Here is a 21,391-nt window from a genome sequence, read left to right as displayed (position 1 = left end):
ACTCCAAAAACTCACTGAAAGGCAATAACAAGCAACAGCAAAGAGCAACTCTCACTCTTCTCCCACAAACACAGGGACTTATTCATTTTAGAGGCTTCAAACCTGCCATGTCAATTTTACAGGAGTATGAAAACGGAAATTTTTTTTGGTTTATGATTTTTCTGGTTCATTATTAACTGCAGTAAATATTTCAACAGAGAGAGAAAGTCCCCCAAGCTGCTGGTCCCCACCCCAGCACCAAGGCAGGCCACAGGAAGCCCCTGTGGTGACCTCACTCAGCCCCAGCCTCTGCACAAACCCCCAGGGCACTGGGCACAGCCATAAATTTGAAATATTGCCCAGATGAAGGCTGAACTTGTGACCTTCCCAGTATTTAACTGCCACTCTGGCTCTTCCAGGCTGAGCAGATTAAATACAGTAACTACCTGTTTCCCCAGCTCTGCTGTCATCACTGCCCAATCTTATCTGAGGGAAATGCTACAGATTCTTTCATGCCTGGGGAGAGCAAAACAAATTTTTCCAGTGCTCTCAATTCATTACAGGTGTTGTAAATAACCTGGTAGCAGCACCCACAGTGAGGGGAGAGCACTGTCACTACAGCCAAGAGAGAGGTGACTTTTCAGGCTCCAAATTCTTGCCTCCACCATGGAAGTGTCCTGCCCCTGTTTGACCTGGACTGTGGTGACCTGTTGGATTAAGCTCTTTTCTGACCCAGAGATGGGGCAACTGAGAGGTGTTTTAAAAACTTTTATTCCATTTTCAGTCTCATGAGAAGGGTGGACCTCATCACCCTTCTTCTCTTCATCACCCTTCACCTCTTCACCCTTCTCATCTATACAGATGTTATAATTCATGCCATTGCAATCAGAAGCCAACTATTTTCTAATTGCATTATAAGTGTTTCTTGGCCTATCAGCTTTTGTCACACCATGCTGTAAATGCCTTAAAGCCAATCATCTAAAATTACCCCTTGTGGGCCCCATTACAATGCATCTTCCATAGTTCTAGTTCCCTAAAGTATCTGGTCTTATTTGCAAGGCCATCCTTTAAAACTTGTTCCTAGTTCCATTTCTCTCTCAGCAATGTCTGTCCTATTCCATGGCATTTCTCAGTCAGCATTTCTTATCTCAAGGTTTGCACACAGATGCACACTGTGTGAGCCTTCTGTCAGGCTGTGAGAATTCTCTACAACTCCATTTCCCACAGTGACCTCTGCTTTGGCACCCCAGGAAAGCTGAGGAGGTCCCTTTTCCACGTTCTGTGACGCTCTGGGTACAAAGATGCCCATATTTTGTCCATTCAGTGTTTGGTCCTGCTCTAAGTGTGGGCAGGATTCAGCAGTGTCCAGCTTTAGGGGCTGACACTCTTCTGAGCCACATCTTTCCCTGGGACATTCCCTGCTCTCTCCCACATGAAATAATTTCTCAGATGCACCAGGCAAAGGTTCAGTGTGTGACCAGTCCATCAAGTCTCCAGTTTGCAGACAGATAGAATCACTGAATGGTTTGGGTTGGGAGGCACCTGACAGGTCATCACACCCACCCCCTGCCATGGCAGGGACACCTTCCACAAGCCCAGCTTGTGCCAAGCCCTGTCCAACCTGGCCTGGAACACTTCCAGGAATAGGGCAGCCAAAATTCCCTTCCAAATGTAAGGAAATCTCTTGACTCTACCTCCCAGATACACAATGCACATAAAGAGACTGAGGACAGAAATTTGTGTAGAATTCTTCTGGACTCTTGGCTCCTTTCTAGTCAAGTTAAAGGCCATTTTCCTGATTCAGTCCTTCTGGGATGTATGTAGGGAAACAAATCCCAATCATTTTTTAAACCCAGCATTAGGGCAATAGAAGGCTCCTCTAGCACCTTTAATTTATGACACAGGGATTCAACTATTTTCAGGTATGTGAACTGGTGATATCTTTAAGTGTCACCAATAGGATCTGAGTAACTGCACTGAAGGTACCACTTATCCCAACTGAAAATGGTGCCAAAAGTAACAGCAAACACCCCAGGAACTCCCAAGACTGGTGGCTGTACAATCCCACACAGGCTGGAATAAGCTTTCCCCAACCACTCCCTCGTACCTTACACCAACCCAGGGTAAAACTCAGGCATTTTCCTGCCAGCTGAGCACAGCCCCAGTGTGACACACCTGAGGGCACCCTCCCACCAGGGATGGCCAGGATTTCATCCCCACTGCCATGGAAGGAGAATTCCAGTGGCCAGCACCATACCAGAGACACTCATTTGCTTGCAGGGTTTTGTAACCTTGTCAGAGGACACATAAAAGCTGATCACGGAGCAAAGGGATCTTTAAGTGCATTCCTCTGAGTCCATGCACAAGTCAAACCTACAAGTGGATAAAGCAGGTTGTTTCTGCCTGAATTTCAGTCAGCCCATACCTGGCACTGCCAGGAAACCTGTCAAGAGGCAGCCACAGAACACCTCTGCATTCCACTGCCAAGCAATGGCATCACCCCCTTGGCACAGAATTCCATGTCTAAACTGCCCTGAGGAAATTTTATTAGAAGGAAAAAGATTGGCTGCCTGAGCACAATCCCCAGTACAGAGTGAAACCTCTTAGAAAAAACAAGTGCTTCAAGGAGAGCTGCAGAAAAACACAGTACCCAAAAAATGAATTCCTTGTCTGAAATGCTGCCAGACTCATTTCTAAGAATGGCAGAAAGAACTTAAATTAAGCAAAATCATGCTTTTATTAGGTGGGGAGAGATGACAATTTCTTTGGTCTAGAATAAAATGATCCAGGGATCAGGTAACAGTTACTCAAGCTATTCACCCCTGCACCAAAGTACAGTAATGCAGAAATACAATTACTCCCTGCAGTGACCTCTCAAGGAAAGTAGAATTAAGATTAGAACTAAGAAGTAAAAAAAGTTAAAAAAAAAAGAAATGTCACTATCTGAAATGCACTCTGTAGAACCTTTAATATATTTTAATACTCAAGCATAAAGGATTTTCTTTCCAGTGCCAGGTATGTAACAAAATATCAGCATGGAAGGTCTGGCAGAACATTCTAAATCTTCACAATCAAATGAAGAAATCCTTTACAATGGCTCAGATAAGGAGCAAGAGTTATCTCAGTTCACTTGCATCCCAGGTGACCTAGGGTGGATGTCCTGCACTAAGGCTCCTCTCAGCTTTATCCACAACCTGCTTAATTGCATCATATCATTAATGTTATTAATTGCTGTCACTGCCCATAAAACACAAGACGAATTCTGTAAAATAGAGAGGCTGGAACTGAATTAAACACAGCACACATGAGCTGTCTGAAGCCATCATAAAGTGTTCTGAAGCCTCAAGCTTGGAGGTATTTCCAAAGCCAGAGCACCAAATCTTTATTCTTTTGGCCAAGATACAAGGTAAGAAAAATGTGAGGTTTTCTGCATGACCAGATAGAGCCTGAGCACTTCCTTTTTGTCAAAAAACCCTTCCTTTTGTTTATAGAAAACCCTTCATGTATGGATGTTCAGTGAATAAATTTCTCCCCTCAGAATTACTTTTTAGATCAACTTTGTAGCACCACAGTCCACAGTAAACCAAGCCAGGTAAGCTCTTACAAGGATCCTGCATATGCCATGAAACTCCAGAGAAAGAACTGGAAACCCCTACTAGGGTCCAATCAGTAAAAGAGATTTCCTCATGGAATATAAGAAAGGCAAGGAAGGCAAGCTTTTACCTGATTTTTTTCCCACTCCTTACCAAGTCTATTTTCTTTGACTACCCAGTCTGCTTTGTTTACTTTTTTATGTATAGTAAGATGCTTTTTAAAACTACATTATCAATATTTCAGTACTTTTTCTAGTAAAAATAGCTTGCAAGAGTAAGCAAAACAGTTACACACACAATAAACCAGCATATTACCAAACATCTCTGCTTTTATCTTCTCACAAGCTCATTGAGAACAACAATGCATTTAAGGATTATGAAAAATGCACTAGAGATGTCCTTTCCAAAGACAGCCAGGGTGCAGTACCACAGGCTGACTTTCAGATGGGATCAGCCACACTGTGGCCTTGACCCACCTTCAAGTATGTGCCATCAACCACATTTAATACTATGGGAGCCAACAGAGCAGCTTTTAAGCACCCTCAGGCTGTATTATATAAGCACATTGCTCATTTGGCTATTTAGAAAATCATAAGCAGTTTGGATAATAAATCAGAGTAACAACATTTAAAACAGTACTGGAGGGGGGCTCAGTTTTTAGTGGGGCACAGAACCGACCACAGAATAAACTTAGATATTTAGGTATTTAGTTGCCACTGTCATATTTTCTGAAAAATCTCTTTGCCCAGGATTTCTCTCCTGGGAAGCTGAGAAGCCTCAGAGAAAAATGAAAACAATAATTATCTGATTTGCTTCTCCTGCATTTTGCTGCTGTGGAATGTGTTTGGACATTGTTTACCAACAGGTGCGTGCTTGATTGGTTTCACGTGACTTGTTTTTACTTAATGACCACTCATGGTCAGGCTGTACCAGGACTCTGGAAGGGGTCAGGAGTTTTTATTATGATTCTTTGTAGCCTCCTGTCTGTATCCTTTCTGTATGCTTTAGTATAGCATTCATTAATATAATACAGTAACATAATAAATTTGCCTTCTAAGAACATGCAGTCAGATTCAATCCTTCCTCCTCCGTCCGGGAACCCCAAAAATACCACATTTAGTCATGCAGAGAAGTGTTCTCTGTGAAAATGAAGACCTCTGACCCACCTTGGACTGCCAGCTCTGCCTGAGCCTCCAGGGTGTCGTTGCCGCTCTCAGCGATGCAGGTGAAGGTCCCGGCGTCGGCCTCGGCCACGTCCCGGATCTCCAGCACCCCCCCGGGCAGCAGCTGGAACCGGCCAGACCTGCACACAGGGACACAGGGGACAAGGTCACTGCAGGGACATTGCAGGGACATGGCCTCACACCTGCACACAGGGACACAGGGGACAGGGTCACTCCAGGGACATTGCAGGGACATGGCCTCACACCTGCACACAGGGACACAGGGGACAGGGTCACTGCAGGGACATTGCAGGGACATGGCCTCACACCTGCACACACAGGGACAGGGTCACTCCATGGACATGGCCTCACACCAGCACACACAAGGACAGGGTCACTCCATGGACATGGCCGCAGCCATAACCCAGATCCCTGGGATACCCTGGCCAGACCTGCACACACAAGGACATGGTCCTTCCATGACCATGGTGTCATGAGCATGACACCACCCGAGTGTGGGACACAGAGGAGTTATAATTACACTATCACATCCCAGACTGAAAATTAAGTTCAACCCTATCAATTCAACAAGAGCAGCTCATCTTTTTGCACTTGCAGCTTCACTTATTCTTAATTAAATGTGATCCAAGGTATTTAGTCAAGAGCAGCCAGAACTGAAGAAAAATGAGGCATTGTAATCACATAATTAAGAAAAAGGCATTTGCAGATCCAGCTGGAATGACTGACTGCTTGGAAAGCTGAGGGAAGTACAACAGCAGAGACTGTGCCTTCACAACACAAGGACAGCAGTGCACATTATACAATGCACAGGAACTGAATTTCTGTGAAAAGGTAAGCCATCCCTGAGAGATGAAATACTTCAGAATAAGACACAGGTTATAAGAAATTCAAAATACAGATTCATCAGGTGACAACAGGCCTGGACAGAACCTCCCCTTCTGACTTGCAAAGGGCAGGGAAGGGTCTCTAACCCAGCCCTTACAATCTGTCTGCTTTTGCTGCTAAACGGGGCAGATAAAGGTGGCGCTTCCTGCTCAGCGCAGCACCCTCAGCCTCCAGCCACACGCTCCTCCAGTGCAGCCATCACTGCCCTTCACCTGATATAAATTTGTACATGATTTTTTCAAGTTCCTTCAATACTCCAAGTTCCCACATGAAATACCAAATAAACTTTCCAATAAAATGCCAAAAACCCCAAGGCAGGACAAACAGTTGTGCCTGGATGCTGACCCAGAGCCATTCTTATTTGCAGCTGGAAAAGGAAGACTCTGGGGAAAGGGAAGGGAACCTGGTGGCTTCCTGCCTGCCACTCTCAAGGGCAGAAAGGGACTGAATTCTGTCAATATATGAACATTACAACAATTGCCTTTTTTGGTGTCTATTTGGAATGGCCAACGGACAAAAATCAACCTCAGTGCTTTCTCCATTTGAAAGTTTTCCTAGAATTACATCAGTAGGACCAATCCTGACCTGCTTGGACAGGTAAATTGTTGGGACACAAGAGTTTTGCCTCATCTCACTATTATTTCTCAGATAAATGTTGATTTATGGTCCTACTGCAACTGCTGATCAAATTTCTGGTTATTACATTTAAAAGCAGAGCAAACAAAACCATAACTGGCATTAAGTGTTAAGAGGACCCAAAGAGATGTCCCTGTCCAGGTGCTCTGGAAGGAACCCATACTGCTCCCATGAGAAACACCAGGACTACAGAAAGGCTGGCTTGGAAGAAGTGCAAGGAATTTGAGTGAAGATATGAGTTTAAAAAGATCATACTAAGAGCTTCCCAAATGCTAGGAAAAATGTCCCAGGCTTGCATGGGAATAGCACTGTCAGACAGGCTCTAAAACCAGGCCTAAAGAAAAACACCAGAGTAAGACAAGCCTGGACCTTGACACATCCATCCGTGAAAATTTCAACCTTCTTTTATTATGTAAAAGTCCTGCTTTGACTTTTTGTTCTTGCAGCAGAGAATGTGCTGAGGGCTGGGATGAAAGCAGAGAGCTGGATCTGCCAGGGACAGCAGGACATGGAGCAGGGAAGGAGCTGTGCCCCAAGAACTGCCACTGTCACATCCTGAAGGAATGATCAAAGGCCATGAGCATGTCCGTGGCATTTTGAGGACATTAATGCCTTTTCCAGGAGATCCATTGTTACACTCTAAAAGCAACACGTGCCTTAGGGTGCTCCTTTCCCACTGCCAGCCTCTGGAAAAGTTACTGACAGCAGTTAAGATGTTATTAAAACTGTTAAAAACTATTCCTCCTTGTCACTTTAGCTTGTCCTAGGGGATCTCACAAACTACTTGCAGCATCAGAATATTTGTGGGAATTCTCCTGTTCAGCCATCTCAACATGTGCCATGTTTTTATTCCCTTTGATTATTTTCCTCCAGAAAACCCAGAGTTGAATTCAATTTCCCAATAGGTGATTTAGTGGAAGTTTAATGGAAGAAAACAATTAATCTGCCAGACTCCTTGGTGATTCCCTCTGTATGAATCAGCTGTGGAAAAATTCTGGTCTTAAAGCAAAGCTGCTTTTATAACATAGCAAAACATCTTAATTTTGTAAGGACAATGAAGCATTTTCACAAAAGAGTAAGGCAATCGGATTTCAGACACTGGAGACAAAGAATCAGCTTAATATAAAAGTGATAACATAATTTGAAGTGTCATTAAAAACAACAAAGATTGATCACTCAGATGTCAGGGAAGAGTAAAATCAAATTCCAGCCTTTTATATGCATTCTGTGCAGCCCTCACTTGCACCCCCATAACACACAATTACTGAGCTACTCTGGATGCCTCACTCACAGGCTCTTTGTGTTTCATTATCACAAAATATAGTGAGCCTTGATTAATTTACTGTAGTCAAACTGTCACTTATACCCTGAGGTTTGGGCTTTTCTTCCCTCTTTTAAATTACTATTCCCCAAACATCTTATAATCTATTTGCTGTCCTCAGTAAGTACAGCAGATAAAATTAGACAGTAAATTAGATTATTTTGTGGGATCTACTACCAGAAAAATCTCCATAATTACTCTGCTATGCTTAACCTTTCCTGAGCTGGGCAAGAATAACTCACTTGGTACCAATCACTCAGAACCCTGCAAAAAGAAATGTGTAATAATGGGAATCTCACACATTTGTGGGAAGCACGAAGGAAAACCCTGCATTAGGGATGTGGATGTGATCCTACAATCACAGACTTCACGTGAGCACAGCCAGCAGAGCAGAAATGAACATGGCACAAGTGTCCTCAGCTGTCATCCCCTCACTGCAGGGAAGTGTTACATGTACAACCATGTCTCTGCAGCAATTTTTCAATTACATGAAATTTTGCTAAACTGAACAGCAGAAACCTGCTGCAGAGCTTGCTGGACTTTACAGACATTAAAATGTTACTGTTCAAGTCCTTTCAAAGGCTTAGTTTCAGATGAACCATCTCATCTACTGCAGGTTTTTCAGAGCCTGTGGCACCTGCATTTGTTCCTTCTCCCACAGACATGTCCCAGTATAAATGAAAATACAATATATGCTGCTGGAACACATACTGATCCACACACTGCACAGTGTTCAGAGCAGATCATCTTCCAGACACTTCTCTGTGCCTGTGTCCCAAGCTCTGGGGACAAATCCACCTGGACAGCCACCTGGAAAACTTTCCTTTCCAAGTCAGGAATTGTCAAAAGCACAAAGGGACTCCTGCACTTGCTGAAGAACAGACCCTTCATACAGCAGGATCCTCAGCCAGACTGGAGCCTGAAATAAGAAATATTCACTAGGTAGGAAAGGCTCCAAGTTGGCTCAAACCTGAAGAGCTACTCAGCCTGAATGTAACACCTCCATTCTAACCTTTTGTACCAAGCAATGTTGGAGATTTTACTTAAGGAATTTTTCCATAAAGGGCCTAAGATTTATTCCAATAACTTCATACTTCAGAGCCTTCCCTGCTTCCTTCCACTTCCCTCAGCATTCTCCACATTCCTGGCAGAAACACCACTGACTTGGAGTCCATGGAGCCAATCCAGCTGGAAGAGCAGGAGGATATTCCCAGTGCTGAGCCCATGGATGACATCTGTCCATGTGCCACCTGCCACCATATATCACAACAGGCTGGAGTCTTCCTTTGGGTTTTGGAGCTCCTAGAGCAGGGTTTAGTCTTTTCCTTTCTTTACAGACAGTGGAGTTTTGGGAAAACTATAAAATATGATGATTACAAGCTGGAGCAATGAACCCATTCAAGGGAAAGCTTCTTAAGTCTTTAGTGGCATTCTTTATGGAGAACCAAGAAGTCAGCAGTCTCTCCATCAGATTTCTTTCACAATCTTCAAGTTAGTGAGTTCAGAAGGATTCCCTGGAGTTCTAAGAGCCTTGTTCCAAAGGAAACTTGGAGCACTGAGTTAACTTTTGCTTCTCACCCAGCACCCAAAGCTTCCTCCTCTCACACTGTAATTAATTTGGAAAATATTTTATCACAGCAACTAATTTCACAATATATTGCATTACAGGCTGTCTGAACAACTGCCAAGGCTGCCATCACTCAAGTTTACTCGTATTTATCCATTAACATAAATCTTATTGCAGTCTTCAACAAATAATCCATCAAATTTAATCGCTTTGCCTTTTCTCCAGATCTTATAACAAATATTTAATACCAAAACCCCACCACTCCCTATCCTTAACATTCATCTATTTTCCTATCCATATTCTCCTTAGGAATACAACTTGAAAGGCAAACATTCTATTTTGTATTAATTAATTACCATAGTTATGACAAAAGTAAAAATAAGGTTTTGTGTAAAACCCTTTAACAAGGGGTCAAAATTAGGGATAAGCTCCCCATGCCGTCTGAGTTTTGTTTCCTAAGCCCAGACACACACAGAGAAATGTCCCATTATACATGGCTATACCTACATATATGTATGTTAATGTTTGGGGTGGGGGTGTGCATAAACAAACCTGGGATTTCAGAGCTTTTCCCAGGCAGAAGGGACATTAAAACCTGCCCAGATGAAAAGAATCAGCATTTTCTTGGGATAAAGGAAATGCCACACTAAGAAAGTCATACTTCTATATCAAAAGAGTATTTTAATACAAATTAAATGTGATTTAATTTGTAATTACATTAACAGACCATGCATAACAAGCTAAGGTAGCTATTTAGCAACAGTAACTGCAGGCTTTTCTCCAACAAAGAATCTTAATTTCTGGAGATTTTCCAGTTATTCTATTCACACCAATAACACAATAGCTGGAGGGTAAATGGAGTTTAAGAGGTCTCTGTTCTCAGCTCTTTGAATCTCTGCCCTGTTCAGCCACAGTCACAAGCAGCAGACTTGGGAGCTTTGGCTCAGTTTGATCACTTGAAGGAACAATGAAAAAAAGTTTATCCCACAGACGGGAAAAAGATCAAATTTCTACCTTTACCTACCTTAAAACTCAAGCCTACAATGAGCACACATGTCACTTTAAGAAAAGAGCTAAGTGTTGCAAGAAGAAAAAAGTCAACTGGAACCCATTCTTGTAACAAAAGGCAAACCACTAAGAACTACTGCTAAATATTCTGAAAAATCAGGTTAGACCTGGTTGAAATTGTGTACATTTGAAGATCAAGTATATCTAATGTTATGCTCCAGTCCTCCAGAACAATTTCTCACTCTGAGTTATGAGAAAAAGAAAATACCTGTGAAGCCCTGAGAAGTTATCATGGTAACCTCACAGAATGAGGGAAGCGAATTCCAAAGGGAATTAACAGCACTGTATTCAGCGGTGGGAAAATCTGGGCTTTATGTTTCAAAAATCCAGAAAATAAAAGGAGAGCTTTAACCTCCCTGTGCCCTGAATGTGCCACAATCTAGAGAAGGACAGGGCATCAAAACTTCCTAAAGACGTGACGTGACATCACTTTACATAAAGAACAACAAATTCAGATCTTGCCAGGCACATTTATTCTGCCATTTCACCCCATTTGATTGTGCTGCACCAGCTTTCGTAGGGGACTGAGTTCTTATATTTATAAAACCCCCTGAATTTAAATCATGTGCCTTCACACTGACACAGCACCATCTCTCAGGGGCTGTTTGTCATTTCCCACAGCAGCCTCCCATCAAAGACAGTTCAAATTATCAGCCCCTGGATTCTTTTAATTTAAGAGTTGCCAAAAAAGAGATATATTATATCCCTGGTGCTGCAGAGACTTGAGCATTGTTCTGGCTGCTTTCTGTGTCACAATTTACTTCTCCTTGTTCCATGATTAACTTGGCTCCCCATTAATCTCACTGCTGACTTTGAGGAACATGGAAAACATTCAAATAACTGTCTGAAACCCTGGTTCTAGGAAGCATGTTCATTATATGGACAAAAATGGCCTTGATAAGACTTATTCTGCTATTTTAATATGGATTTCCTACCACATTATTCCGACTATGCCAGCAATTACAATGTATAAGTTCTCACTCCATACATCTCTGAAAGCTCACTGATTTTTGCCATCATGCCTATGGTTTTATTATTCTATTTTAATGAGAAAATGTTTCATTTTGCTTTAAACACTTATTCTTCCATTCCTTTGTGACATTCTGACACAGAGTGGACATTTCCACTGCAGAAAGAATGAGTGCAGGGCTTCACACTCAGAATACCCCAAGTCATCCTCCTTTTCCTGTAGTGCCCTTATTCCCTCGATTGCTGCTTCTACTCCAGTGCCAGTCTAAAAGTAATCAAGAAATCTATTCTTAATAACCTCCCTGCTTCAGACAAGATTTCTTGGCTTCAAATGGCTGCAAAAAAATACCCTGAGACTGTTCCAAAGTCTCCTGAACCACCTCCCTTTATCCCAACACGAGTCCTGAAGCCCTCCAGCATTTGGGATCAGCCTCTGCTCTCCAGGTTTCAAGCCCAAAGGAAGGTGTGCACCAATCCCAAATCCTGACTCCAGCTGGATTCCTGCCATCAGACAAGGACATGGCTGTCAGCCTTTACTCACCCATCAGTGGGAAGCTCCTCCCCGTTCCTTGTCCACCTGATGAGGGGAGGAGGGAAGGCGGCAGCCACGCAGGGGAACACGGCGCTCTGCCCGGGCAGGCGGCTGAGGGACGAGGGCGCTTTCAGCAGCACCAGCCTCTGCGGCTCCTCTGCATCTGCGAACAGGACAGGACAATGGCACCAGGCACAAAACCACAACGTGGGCATGGTAAAAACCTCTGATCCAAAACCCAACCGGACAAAGAAAATCACAATGAAACCTCTAATTCCTTTCCTGCCCCTCTGGAGGATTCCATCCCCACCTCTCCCACCCTTGTTAACATTTCCTCCAGACATGCAAAGTGATTCCCCACTTTTGGGATTCTCACTCTTCCAACTCCCCGGGAAACTATTCCAGGTCAAAACTACAGTCCTGAAACTGGAACTTCCACCAGGTAGCAGAGATTTAGGAAAGAAAGGAGCAGGTTTGAGTTTGTCCAGCAAGCCTTGGGCTTCATCAGGGAGCTTCCTGAGGAAGTCTTTTTACAAGCTGGAAAATGAAATTATTGCAGCAGTGACTGACCCTGAGTAAAATACAACAGCCAAGGAATGTGCATGCTGAAGTAACAAAACAAAAATGCCCCACCACAGCTTTCCGTCCTTATGAAAACAGGGAATCCTCTGAAGTGGTTCTACATTGGATTGAGCTGAGAGGGGTTTGTTCCTTTTTCTCCCCACCCTTAAAATGAAGCATTGACATGTTTATTCAGTCCCTGCTACAGGGTGTACCCTCTGTCTGTGCCCTGCACTGTACCCAGCTGAAGTGAGCTCCACAGAGCAGCTGCACTTTGGGCTGGGTAACCCCTGCTCACCCTGCACTGCCAGCACTCTGAGGGGTGCTCGAAGGTGTTATGGCAGCAAAGCTCCACAACTGGACAAAGCCTCAAACTATTTCTGGCCATCTAAAATGGGGACAGAGTATTCTGTACCTACTCTACTCCTGCTCCCTGAATGAAGCACGTTCTGTGTCTCATCACAACATATTTGGCTGCTCTCTCACGTGGGCCTGAGGTGATACTCGCAGGGATTTCAGGAAGTTGTTGTTTTTGGTGTTCTTCAGCTCAAAACACTAAAAATAAAACTGAGTGTTCACAGCACTGAGCTCAGGGCACACACAAGCTCCGAGGCACAACACGAGGAGGTGCCAGGACACTTGGGGGAAGCAGAACAGGTGGAAATCCCGTGTGGGAGTTGGCACAGGCAGAGGCAGCCAAGCTCTGAGCAGTCCTGGATCAGCCAGCCCCATCCCTGCAGCTCTGCCCACATTCCTGGCAGGAGCTGCTCTGCCTGCCCTGCTGTGCATGGGGAATAAGGAAGTGACAGGGACCTGGAGCAGCACGTGGAGCCAGCCAGGCTGCAAAGCAGGGATACAACATCTCCAGGCAGCCATCCCCACACGGAGAGGAGCCAGGATGATTCCCTGGAGACACAACTCCGACTGCTCCCAGCTCCCAGAAGGGAGTTCAGCTCTCAGGTAAATGGCAACTGGATCCCAAAGTTAAGTGACATTTTTTCTTGCAGTCCTATGTTTGAAAGCACCCACTGTGAAGTGGCAGAGCTCAGAAATGAATCTTTCTGCTCAGTGGCAGCCTGGTATGAGCCAAAGCAGAATGTTTAAGCAGTGGAACACTGTCTGAGGATGCAAATCTCTGGGATGCAGGAGTGTGCTGGGTGTGTTTCAAAGCCTGGGAAGCAGTGGTGGGTTCACTGTCAGCCCCACATCAGATAACCATTTAAAAGAGGAATAAAGTGAATAAAGAACAGATTAATTCAAATCCTCCTTTCAAATACTTCTCAGGCCAAACAATCAATTAGGGGGCTGCTCAAGACTAAGGGAGCTTTCCCTTCAACAGCTTAATCCCACTTTCTAAAAAAAAGCCTGCTGGGAGGGATTTTACCAAACTTCACCATCGACACTTTCAGATTCATGATGGAGCAAAGAAACAGCATCATTTAAATTCCCTAACACAGCTCTATTTCATCACTTTCAGCAAAGCATTACAAAAGCAAGGAAACTACAGCTGGAGCCAAAAAGGATTCAAAAGATCAGTGTAATATGGAAGTTTTCAAGAAATCTTCAGTTAAAAAAAAATCAGCAAAATCCTTAGCATTTGAATGGCTGCAGAAACATGAAGGCAATCCAAACTACAGGAATGCAATCAAGCATCTTTTCCAAAAGTGCTTTTCTTCAAACCCTGTATCCTTAGTTGGAGAAGAAACAAGGCTCTGGAAAGGCTGAAGAACTGAAAGAAACAGTCCTACTTTAAGCATGATTAATTTCCAAAATCCCAATTTCAAAAGAGAGCTATAACTGTAAAAACTGGGGTATTTTACAGAATAATTTAGTATTCTAAGTAGAGAAGGGCCATAGCCACAAGAAACAACTATTCCTTGAAAGGGACCCCTGAAGGTGCCCCCACCTGCCTCAAGTCCACCTGCTGCCCACACCAGGTCAGGGCAACCATGACAACCATGACAGGGTCCAGCCTGACCCTGAGAGATTCCTGAGGTGGAAACTCAGCAACTCCCTCCAGCAGCTTTCCAAGAGTAACAATTCAATGAGAATTCCAACATGGAGACTAATCCAGAAGAGACAGCTCTGGGAACAATTAAGGAACCCCATATGAAACACAGCCTGTATTTCCCTAGTTTGGGAAAGCACGACCCACATTCCTGTCCTATTTTTGGTCACTTTTCAAACCTTTGTATTAGAACAGCTGCTGGTGTCACTGGGAACAGAACACACTGAATGTGCCAACAGTTTACATCAGCAGTGACTTCTGTTCTAACAAAAGTATCTTAACATTTCAGCACAACAGGCAAAGCTGAACCTTCCAAAATAAAATGTCACCCCCTCTGAGAGTTGGAGACTTCCCAAAAGGTCCCATTTCTTAGACAATCAGAATTTCCAGAATATTGGGACAATTAAAAGCACCTCAGCTTCAGCATCCCAAGAGCAACGGACTAAGCACCAATTTCTTTGTGAAGCTTCCACAGGGTTTGAAACATGGGATTCAACCTGAGAAATTTAGAAATCCCCCAACTTTTATACTCACAGAAACAGTCAATTCCCATACTGTGTCATGTCACAATGGAAGTATATTAGTGGGGTTTTTTTAAAGAAGTCTTTCCACAAAATGTCTTGAAAGCTGAACTATTAAATATGGGAAGGCAGCCTGTGAGTGTCTCCAGCCTGTTTCCAACCACTATGAAGAGCTCAAGGCCTGTGGACAAAGACTCTGAGTTGGAGACTTCCCTAAAAGTCCCAATGTTTAGATGGTCACAACTTCCTGAATATGGGAAGAATTAAAAACACCTCAGCTTCAGCATCCCAAGAGCACCAGACCAAGCACCAATTTCTCTGTGAAGCTTCCACAGGGTTTGAAACATGGGATTCAACCTGAAAAAATGCAGAAGTCCCCAAACTTTTATACTCAAAGAAACATCGGTTCCCCCTTTGCATCACATCCCAATGGAAGTGTATTACTGGCGGCTTTAAAAATTTTTTTCCCCGAAATGCCTTAAAAGCTGAACGAATAAAACAGGAAGGCAGCCTTCATAGGCTCCATCTCCTGAAGAGCTCAGGGCCTGGAGCAGCTCAGTCCAGAGAGCAGCAGTGGGAACCTACGGTAAAGGCAGGGCAACCCCGATGATGGGGAGAAACGATGGGGAGAAAGTGATGCATCTGACTCCATGGATATCAGAAGGCTAATTAATTACTTTATCATACGGTATTATTCTATACTATATTACAATATATTACATTACATCTAAACTGAATCTGTCTGCACAAGCACCCAACTCAACTGCCCAAAATCTTGTGCCTGTCTGCTGACTGACAGCCTGCACACGCACTCGGCCCTGATGGCCAAGGAAACAAAACCCCATCACTTTGGGTAAACAACCTCCGTACTGCATCCTACTTTGGCACAACACAGGAGCAGCACACGAGATAAGAAGTGTTTAGATCATTCGTTTCTCTGCTTCTCTCGGGTTCAGAGAAGTGACTCCCACAGGTACCTGGCAGGACTTTGAGCTCGGCCTCGTCGCTGTACTTGGGGGTGCCGCCGGTGTCGAGGGCGCAGCGGTAGAGCCCCGCGTCGGTGTCCGAGGCGTTGGTGAGCAGCAGGGCCCCCCCGGGCAGCTGCAGCACGCGCGGCCCCGGGGCCAGCGCCTGGCGCTCGCGCTCCCAGCGCAGCAGCGGCGCCAGCTCGGCCGTCACCTCGCAGCCCAGCACGGCGCTGCCCCCCCGGTGCACTGAGGTGGGCTCCGGCTGGCTCGTGAACCTGGGCAGACCTGCGAGGAAACCAAAAGAATAACAAATTTGAGATGTTCTGATCACGACACCAAAGCTTGGAAGTTCAAGTCAAGACTCAAGAATGTAGTTTTTGAAGAGTTAAGCTGCTCTCCAACTCTTTAAAATCCTTAACAGCTGACAGGACAATGCTAAACGTGGATGGTGTAAAGGCAAACAGACCCAATAATCACAGAATCCTGGAATGGTTTGGCTTGGAAGGGACCTTAAAGCTCATTCAGTCCCACCCCCTGCCATGGGCAGGGACACGTTCCACTGTTCCAAGCTCTGTCCAGCCTGGGACACTGCCAGGGATGGGACAGCCACAGCTTCAACAATGCAGCCTACACAACACCTTCACTTACCACCTCCAGCTACAAATCCTCTGTACAGAGCCACAAGGTAAATATTGAGATAAATACTTGCATATGAACATTCTTTAGTGTGGCTGAGACCAGAGCTGACCCAGCAGTGCTGCACAACCCGTGTCACCTTTTCCATACAAATGTACCCAGAGCCCACTTAATGCCTTCACAGTTGGGCTGGGGAGGCCAAACCTTTGGGGGAGTTGTGGGAAGAGGCTGTGGACACAGCTGGAGCTGTTCCACAGTGAAGCTGGCGGCACATCCATGAAGCATACCCAAGACTGGGAAGACACAGGACAGCAGTGATGGAAGTGTGAGGTACAGTCCTGGAGTGGGCAGGTCAGAGGAGGAGGAGGAGGGAGAGGAGGAAGGGCAGCTTTGAGTGTTACCCTGCGGAGACCAGGGTAGATCACAAGGCTGAAGAATTGGGAATGAGGGCAGAGAGCTGACCATGGACATGGGAGCAGGCAGGGAGAGTACTTTAGTTTGGTTTTTTCTTACCACTCAAATTACTTTAGTTGTCAAGAAATTAAATTAATTTTCCGCAAGTCAAGGTTGTTCTGCCATTACAGTAACTGGGAGTGATCCCATCTTGACTCAGTAACTTTAATCTTATTTCCTCTCCATCCTGTTGAGGAGCAGAGTGAGGGCACAGCCGGATGGGCAACCAGCCACAGTCACCCAATCCTAAGCATTCTGCACAGGGAAATGATCAAATCTACAGTTCAACCCCCTATTTTCACAAGTCTCACTTAATACATATCACAAATGCAGCAGTAGAAGGACCGATCCTGCAGGACAGCCAGACTGGAGGAGGATTCATATATCCTAGCATTTAGGATTAGCATTTATACATCCTAACATATAAATCACTTCTGTCCTGTCAAGTTCCTTCCATAACCCTGTACAGTTCATCTCCAACTGTTACATATTTTCTTCTCTCTCTGAGTCCCCCCTGGGGACTCCTTCTATAACTTCATTCCTCCAAGAAACTTTCTGTTTCTAGTTTCCCCTCCCAGTGTACTTCCAACCAACTTGCAGTACTTTGATCTTGACCTTGTTTTGGGCATTATTTTGCATCTTTGATATTTATCCATCAGTCCCTCCAAGGTATTCACAGGAACAAAAAATCCAACTTCTTTCTTTCAACTTTCCTTCTGCTTAATGAAGTTAAATCTTTAGTTTCTCTCCCTCATTCCCCCAACACCCTATTCACCTTTACAGATGCAGAATGGTAGGATAATTTTGGAAGGAAGGGACCTAGCCAGAGCAGAATCAGCTACAAGGTCAGAGCTGGTTACTTAGGGATTTGTCCAGTCAGACCTCAAAAAATCCCCCAGGGATGGAGACTGCACAACCCTTGGGCAACCTCTTGTACCTCATGGAGCAGAACTCCCTCTTTAAACCCAGTCAGAACCTCCCTTGCTCCAAGTGACCCCCAATGCCTCCTGCTCTCCCACCAAGAAGTCATGGGAGAAAGACAAACCCCAGTGCCTAGAGTGATTTAAGATCACAAACATCCACAGAAATATTACAAAACTGCTTCTCTACCTATTGAAAAGATCTTCCCAAAAGATGGAGCCATCTCAGTGGCTCTGCACAATCAATCCTAGAACCCAAGTAACCTTTTCCTCTCCTGAATCACCCATCCCTCTGTCCCAGCACAATTCCAAGGTAACTCTGCACCTGCCTGATTTGCACACTGTGCTCAGAAGTTCCATCATTAGTCAGTCTGGAGCATTACTTAATTCTTCCTGTGAGACCATGAAGGCCACAGCAAGGGTAACAAGGTCTCCTCGTTAGCCACACTCACTAATTCAGTAGGTAAATAAGTTGTTCTTACAGCTGATGAGGCTGTTAACCCTGAGCCTCTGAACTCCAGTCTCTGAACATCTGTCCTTTCTGAAAATCTCCTTCTTGACAGAACCCATTATATGTTCATAATTACTTCTGATTCTTATCTCTCTCAATATTCTCATTTATTAAGAGCCCTGCATATTAAGCCAGTTTTTCCCATCCTGAGAGGGAATCCTGGGTCTCCTCCTTTAGCCAGGTGACCCTGTGACTTCTGTTTTCACCTCACCTTTGCCATCTCTTTGCTCCCAGCAGCTCCCACTGATACTGGCTACTTCAAGCACAAGCAGGAATGTTCTTGGAGGACTGAAGCCCTGCAATTTTTCATATACAGCTCAAATATCCTTTAATTTTAATCCCTTACAAGTACTGTTCATTTCCTGGACAAGACAGACCTTGTGCCTTCTGTTGTGTGTAGGTGCTCTACTGAGGTTAAATAAGCTTTATTCAAGATGGTTTCATTACTCACTAGAAATGAAATTACAGTTCATTTTCCAAGTCATCTTAAATGCCACTAAAACCTGTATTTCGTCATAGTCCTGTGTGGTTTTAAAATATACATTTTAACCTAGCCTATAATTTTGTCCTAAAGAGTAATTTTCTCTTATTCTACAATTATTGGCAATTTGCACTGCTTAAAAGCCTCCATTGTGGAGGAGGACCCTTTGCTTTAGCTAACAAACAACCACAAAACAATCACGATGCATTATAAAAAGCACTCCAAATCCAGGCCTTAATCACTATTAATTTGGAGATCTGTTTATAAATCCAGGAGCAGGTCCCAGAGTGCTGGCACACCTCCTGCAGCAGTGAGCCACTAGAAAATACCCTTTCATCTCCCAGCCCAGAACCTTTCCATTACAGAGCTGCTCTCTTCAAAACATCAATTATCAACTCCTAAGCCAGCATTTCCTGAACTTTCTATAATCATTTTTAGAGGCATTACCACATAAGCCAATTCAGTCTAGTTAAACTACAAACACTTTTAAAACTATTTTTAAAGTTAACTTTTTAAAATGTTGATACTTTTTTCTCTGTGCTTTGTATATCCCAAACACTTCAATCAAGAAGGCTGAGCAAGAAGTTCTAATGATGAGTAGAGACCCAGGATGGTTTGGGTTGGAAGGGACCTTAAAGCCCATCCAGTGCCACCCCCTGCACTGTGCAGGGACACCTTCCACTGTCCCAAGGTGCTCCAAACCCCATCCAACCAGGCCTTGAACACTTCCAGGGATGGAAGATACACTCCTAATGAGGAAGCAGCCCCCACTCCTCATCCATGTGTTGCAGGGCAATCAGTTGAAGACATCAGCCCATCTTTTGGTAAATGAATGTCATGATAAATGACACTTTGGCCTGCTGACATTGAAGACAATTTTTTCATGTTTGTACACACATTAATCATTCTGTGGCAGTGCACATACATTAGGTATCGATTTAAGGACACCAAAGGAAAATACTACTGACCTAGCAAGAATGCAGGTTAATAAACTCAATTCGGGAAGGATGATTTTCCATTTGGAATGTGCTCTAAACACAGGCAGGAGAACACAGAAGCAACAGTGCACTCATGTGCATATAACAGGGATTAGATGCATCCCAAACCCCTCATTTCTGCTAGGACAATGCAAATGGCAGAGAAGGTGGGGAAGTCAGCTCTGTGCCTCTTTTCTCCTTCCCTTTTGTTCCTTCCTTCCCCTCATCCGAGCCCAGAGCAATGGTAGGAATGTGAATGAACAATCTATTAATGCAAATGTGGTGCATTCAATCAGCATTCCCAGTCTCAGCCTTACTGAGATTTGTGGCCCATTGTCTCCATTTCTGAAAAAGATGTGCCTAGAAGAGCAATAATTCCCATGCTCCTGGAAAACACAGATGGTTAAAATTCTGGCTGTAGTCTCCTGCTCTCAATGGAGCCAGTATTTCATCTCCTAGAGTCTGCAGAATCAGGGAATTCACTGCCCTGAGCCAGATGCCAACCTAGTTCAGCAACCTCCCTGCAACTGCAGCCAGTGCCAATCACTTCCAAGGAGACTGAAAGGAAAAGAGCTTCATTATCAACCATTACTAAATAACTGGCTCACCTGAGTGCAATAACTCCAGAGTTGCACCTGCCTGTGCTCTGCAGCCTGCCAGCAGCGCTGCAAACACTGCTCTGCTCAATGTGGATACCACTGCCATGCAGTTTAATCCCCACTGAGTTCTACCAACCCTTTGGGACTCATCTCACCAAACCAACACTGCAAAAGGAAAGTGAGAAATGAGAACCATCTCCTCATCTTTAGGGAAGAGAAAGGTGTGGAGGAATTCCCTTTTCCTGTCTGGGGCAGGGCTGTACGAGTGGTCACAAGCCTCTGGGAGTTTTGCTCACATGTGTCCCCTCTGTTGCCACTGCTCTGACTGGAATTTAAGATAACACTTTGTACAAGGATTAAACTGCTCTAAACACACACATCACATGTTTGTGCAATTAACATTTTCCCAAGGCTGGTTTCAGGCCTTCTTGTGACATCTCGATGTGCTCAGCAAATGTTTTCTGTTTTTTCCCCAATTTCTACTGCAATATGGAAGGAGTAAAGCACAGGAGCAGCTGGCAGGTTTTACATCCTGTTCCCTCCTGGATACCATCTGTGAAAAGCCTCTGCTGCCCAGAGTTAACTTTTATTCAAGTTTCTCCTAACTTACCCAAGTCTAAACTAACTCCAGCAGCACCAGCTCCAAACATTCCCTACAGCTTCCACTCTTCATCTGAAATTCATCCAACTAGTCTGTGAATGATCCCACAAACTGCTCACAATTTTCAGCCACTTGAATTTTCCCCCATTCCTGTCTGCCTGATCAAATTTGAACTCATGACAAATCCATAACTATTTTGGGGACTCCTTTTCCCAAACAGCCTCTTGGGAAGTGTGAAGATTTCAGCACCACAAGGAGGTACTGGAGAATGGGAACATGATCCCCCATTGTTAGGACAGCTCCAACATCTGCTACCCTTCAGCGCCGCAGCCATCACAAAGATGCCGCCTATTTTGTTAGTGCATCAGCTCCTCACCCCAACCCTGCTAAAAAATTAATAAGTCCAGCCATCTGTGGACAC

The 21,391-nt window shown here is 44.4% G+C and overlaps 1 protein-coding gene across 5 annotated transcripts in view; it reads right to left on the bottom strand.

Moving 5' to 3' along the window:
* Positions 1-21,391, bottom strand: part of NEO1 (neogenin 1) — a 166,785-nt gene that overhangs the window by 82,518 nt on the left and 62,876 nt on the right. For all 5 annotated transcript variants that reach the window (XM_041469102.1, XM_041469103.1, XM_041469104.1 and 2 more), the window contains exons 3-5: positions 15,802-16,077; positions 11,744-11,897; positions 4,739-4,875 (exon numbers count right to left, since the gene is read on the bottom strand). In XM_041469102.1, coding sequence (XP_041325036.1) covers positions 4,739-4,875; positions 11,744-11,897; positions 15,802-16,077 — 567 coding nt within the window. The remainder of the gene's footprint in view (positions 1-4,738; positions 4,876-11,743; positions 11,898-15,801; positions 16,078-21,391) is intronic.

This window comes from Pyrgilauda ruficollis, unplaced genomic scaffold, assembly GCF_017590135.1.
Source record: "Pyrgilauda ruficollis isolate IOZ18807 unplaced genomic scaffold, ASM1759013v1 scaffold23, whole genome shotgun sequence".
Taxonomy (NCBI): domain Eukaryota; kingdom Metazoa; phylum Chordata; class Aves; order Passeriformes; family Passeridae; genus Pyrgilauda; species Pyrgilauda ruficollis.
This window is presented reverse-complemented; position numbering and strand designations above follow the sequence as displayed.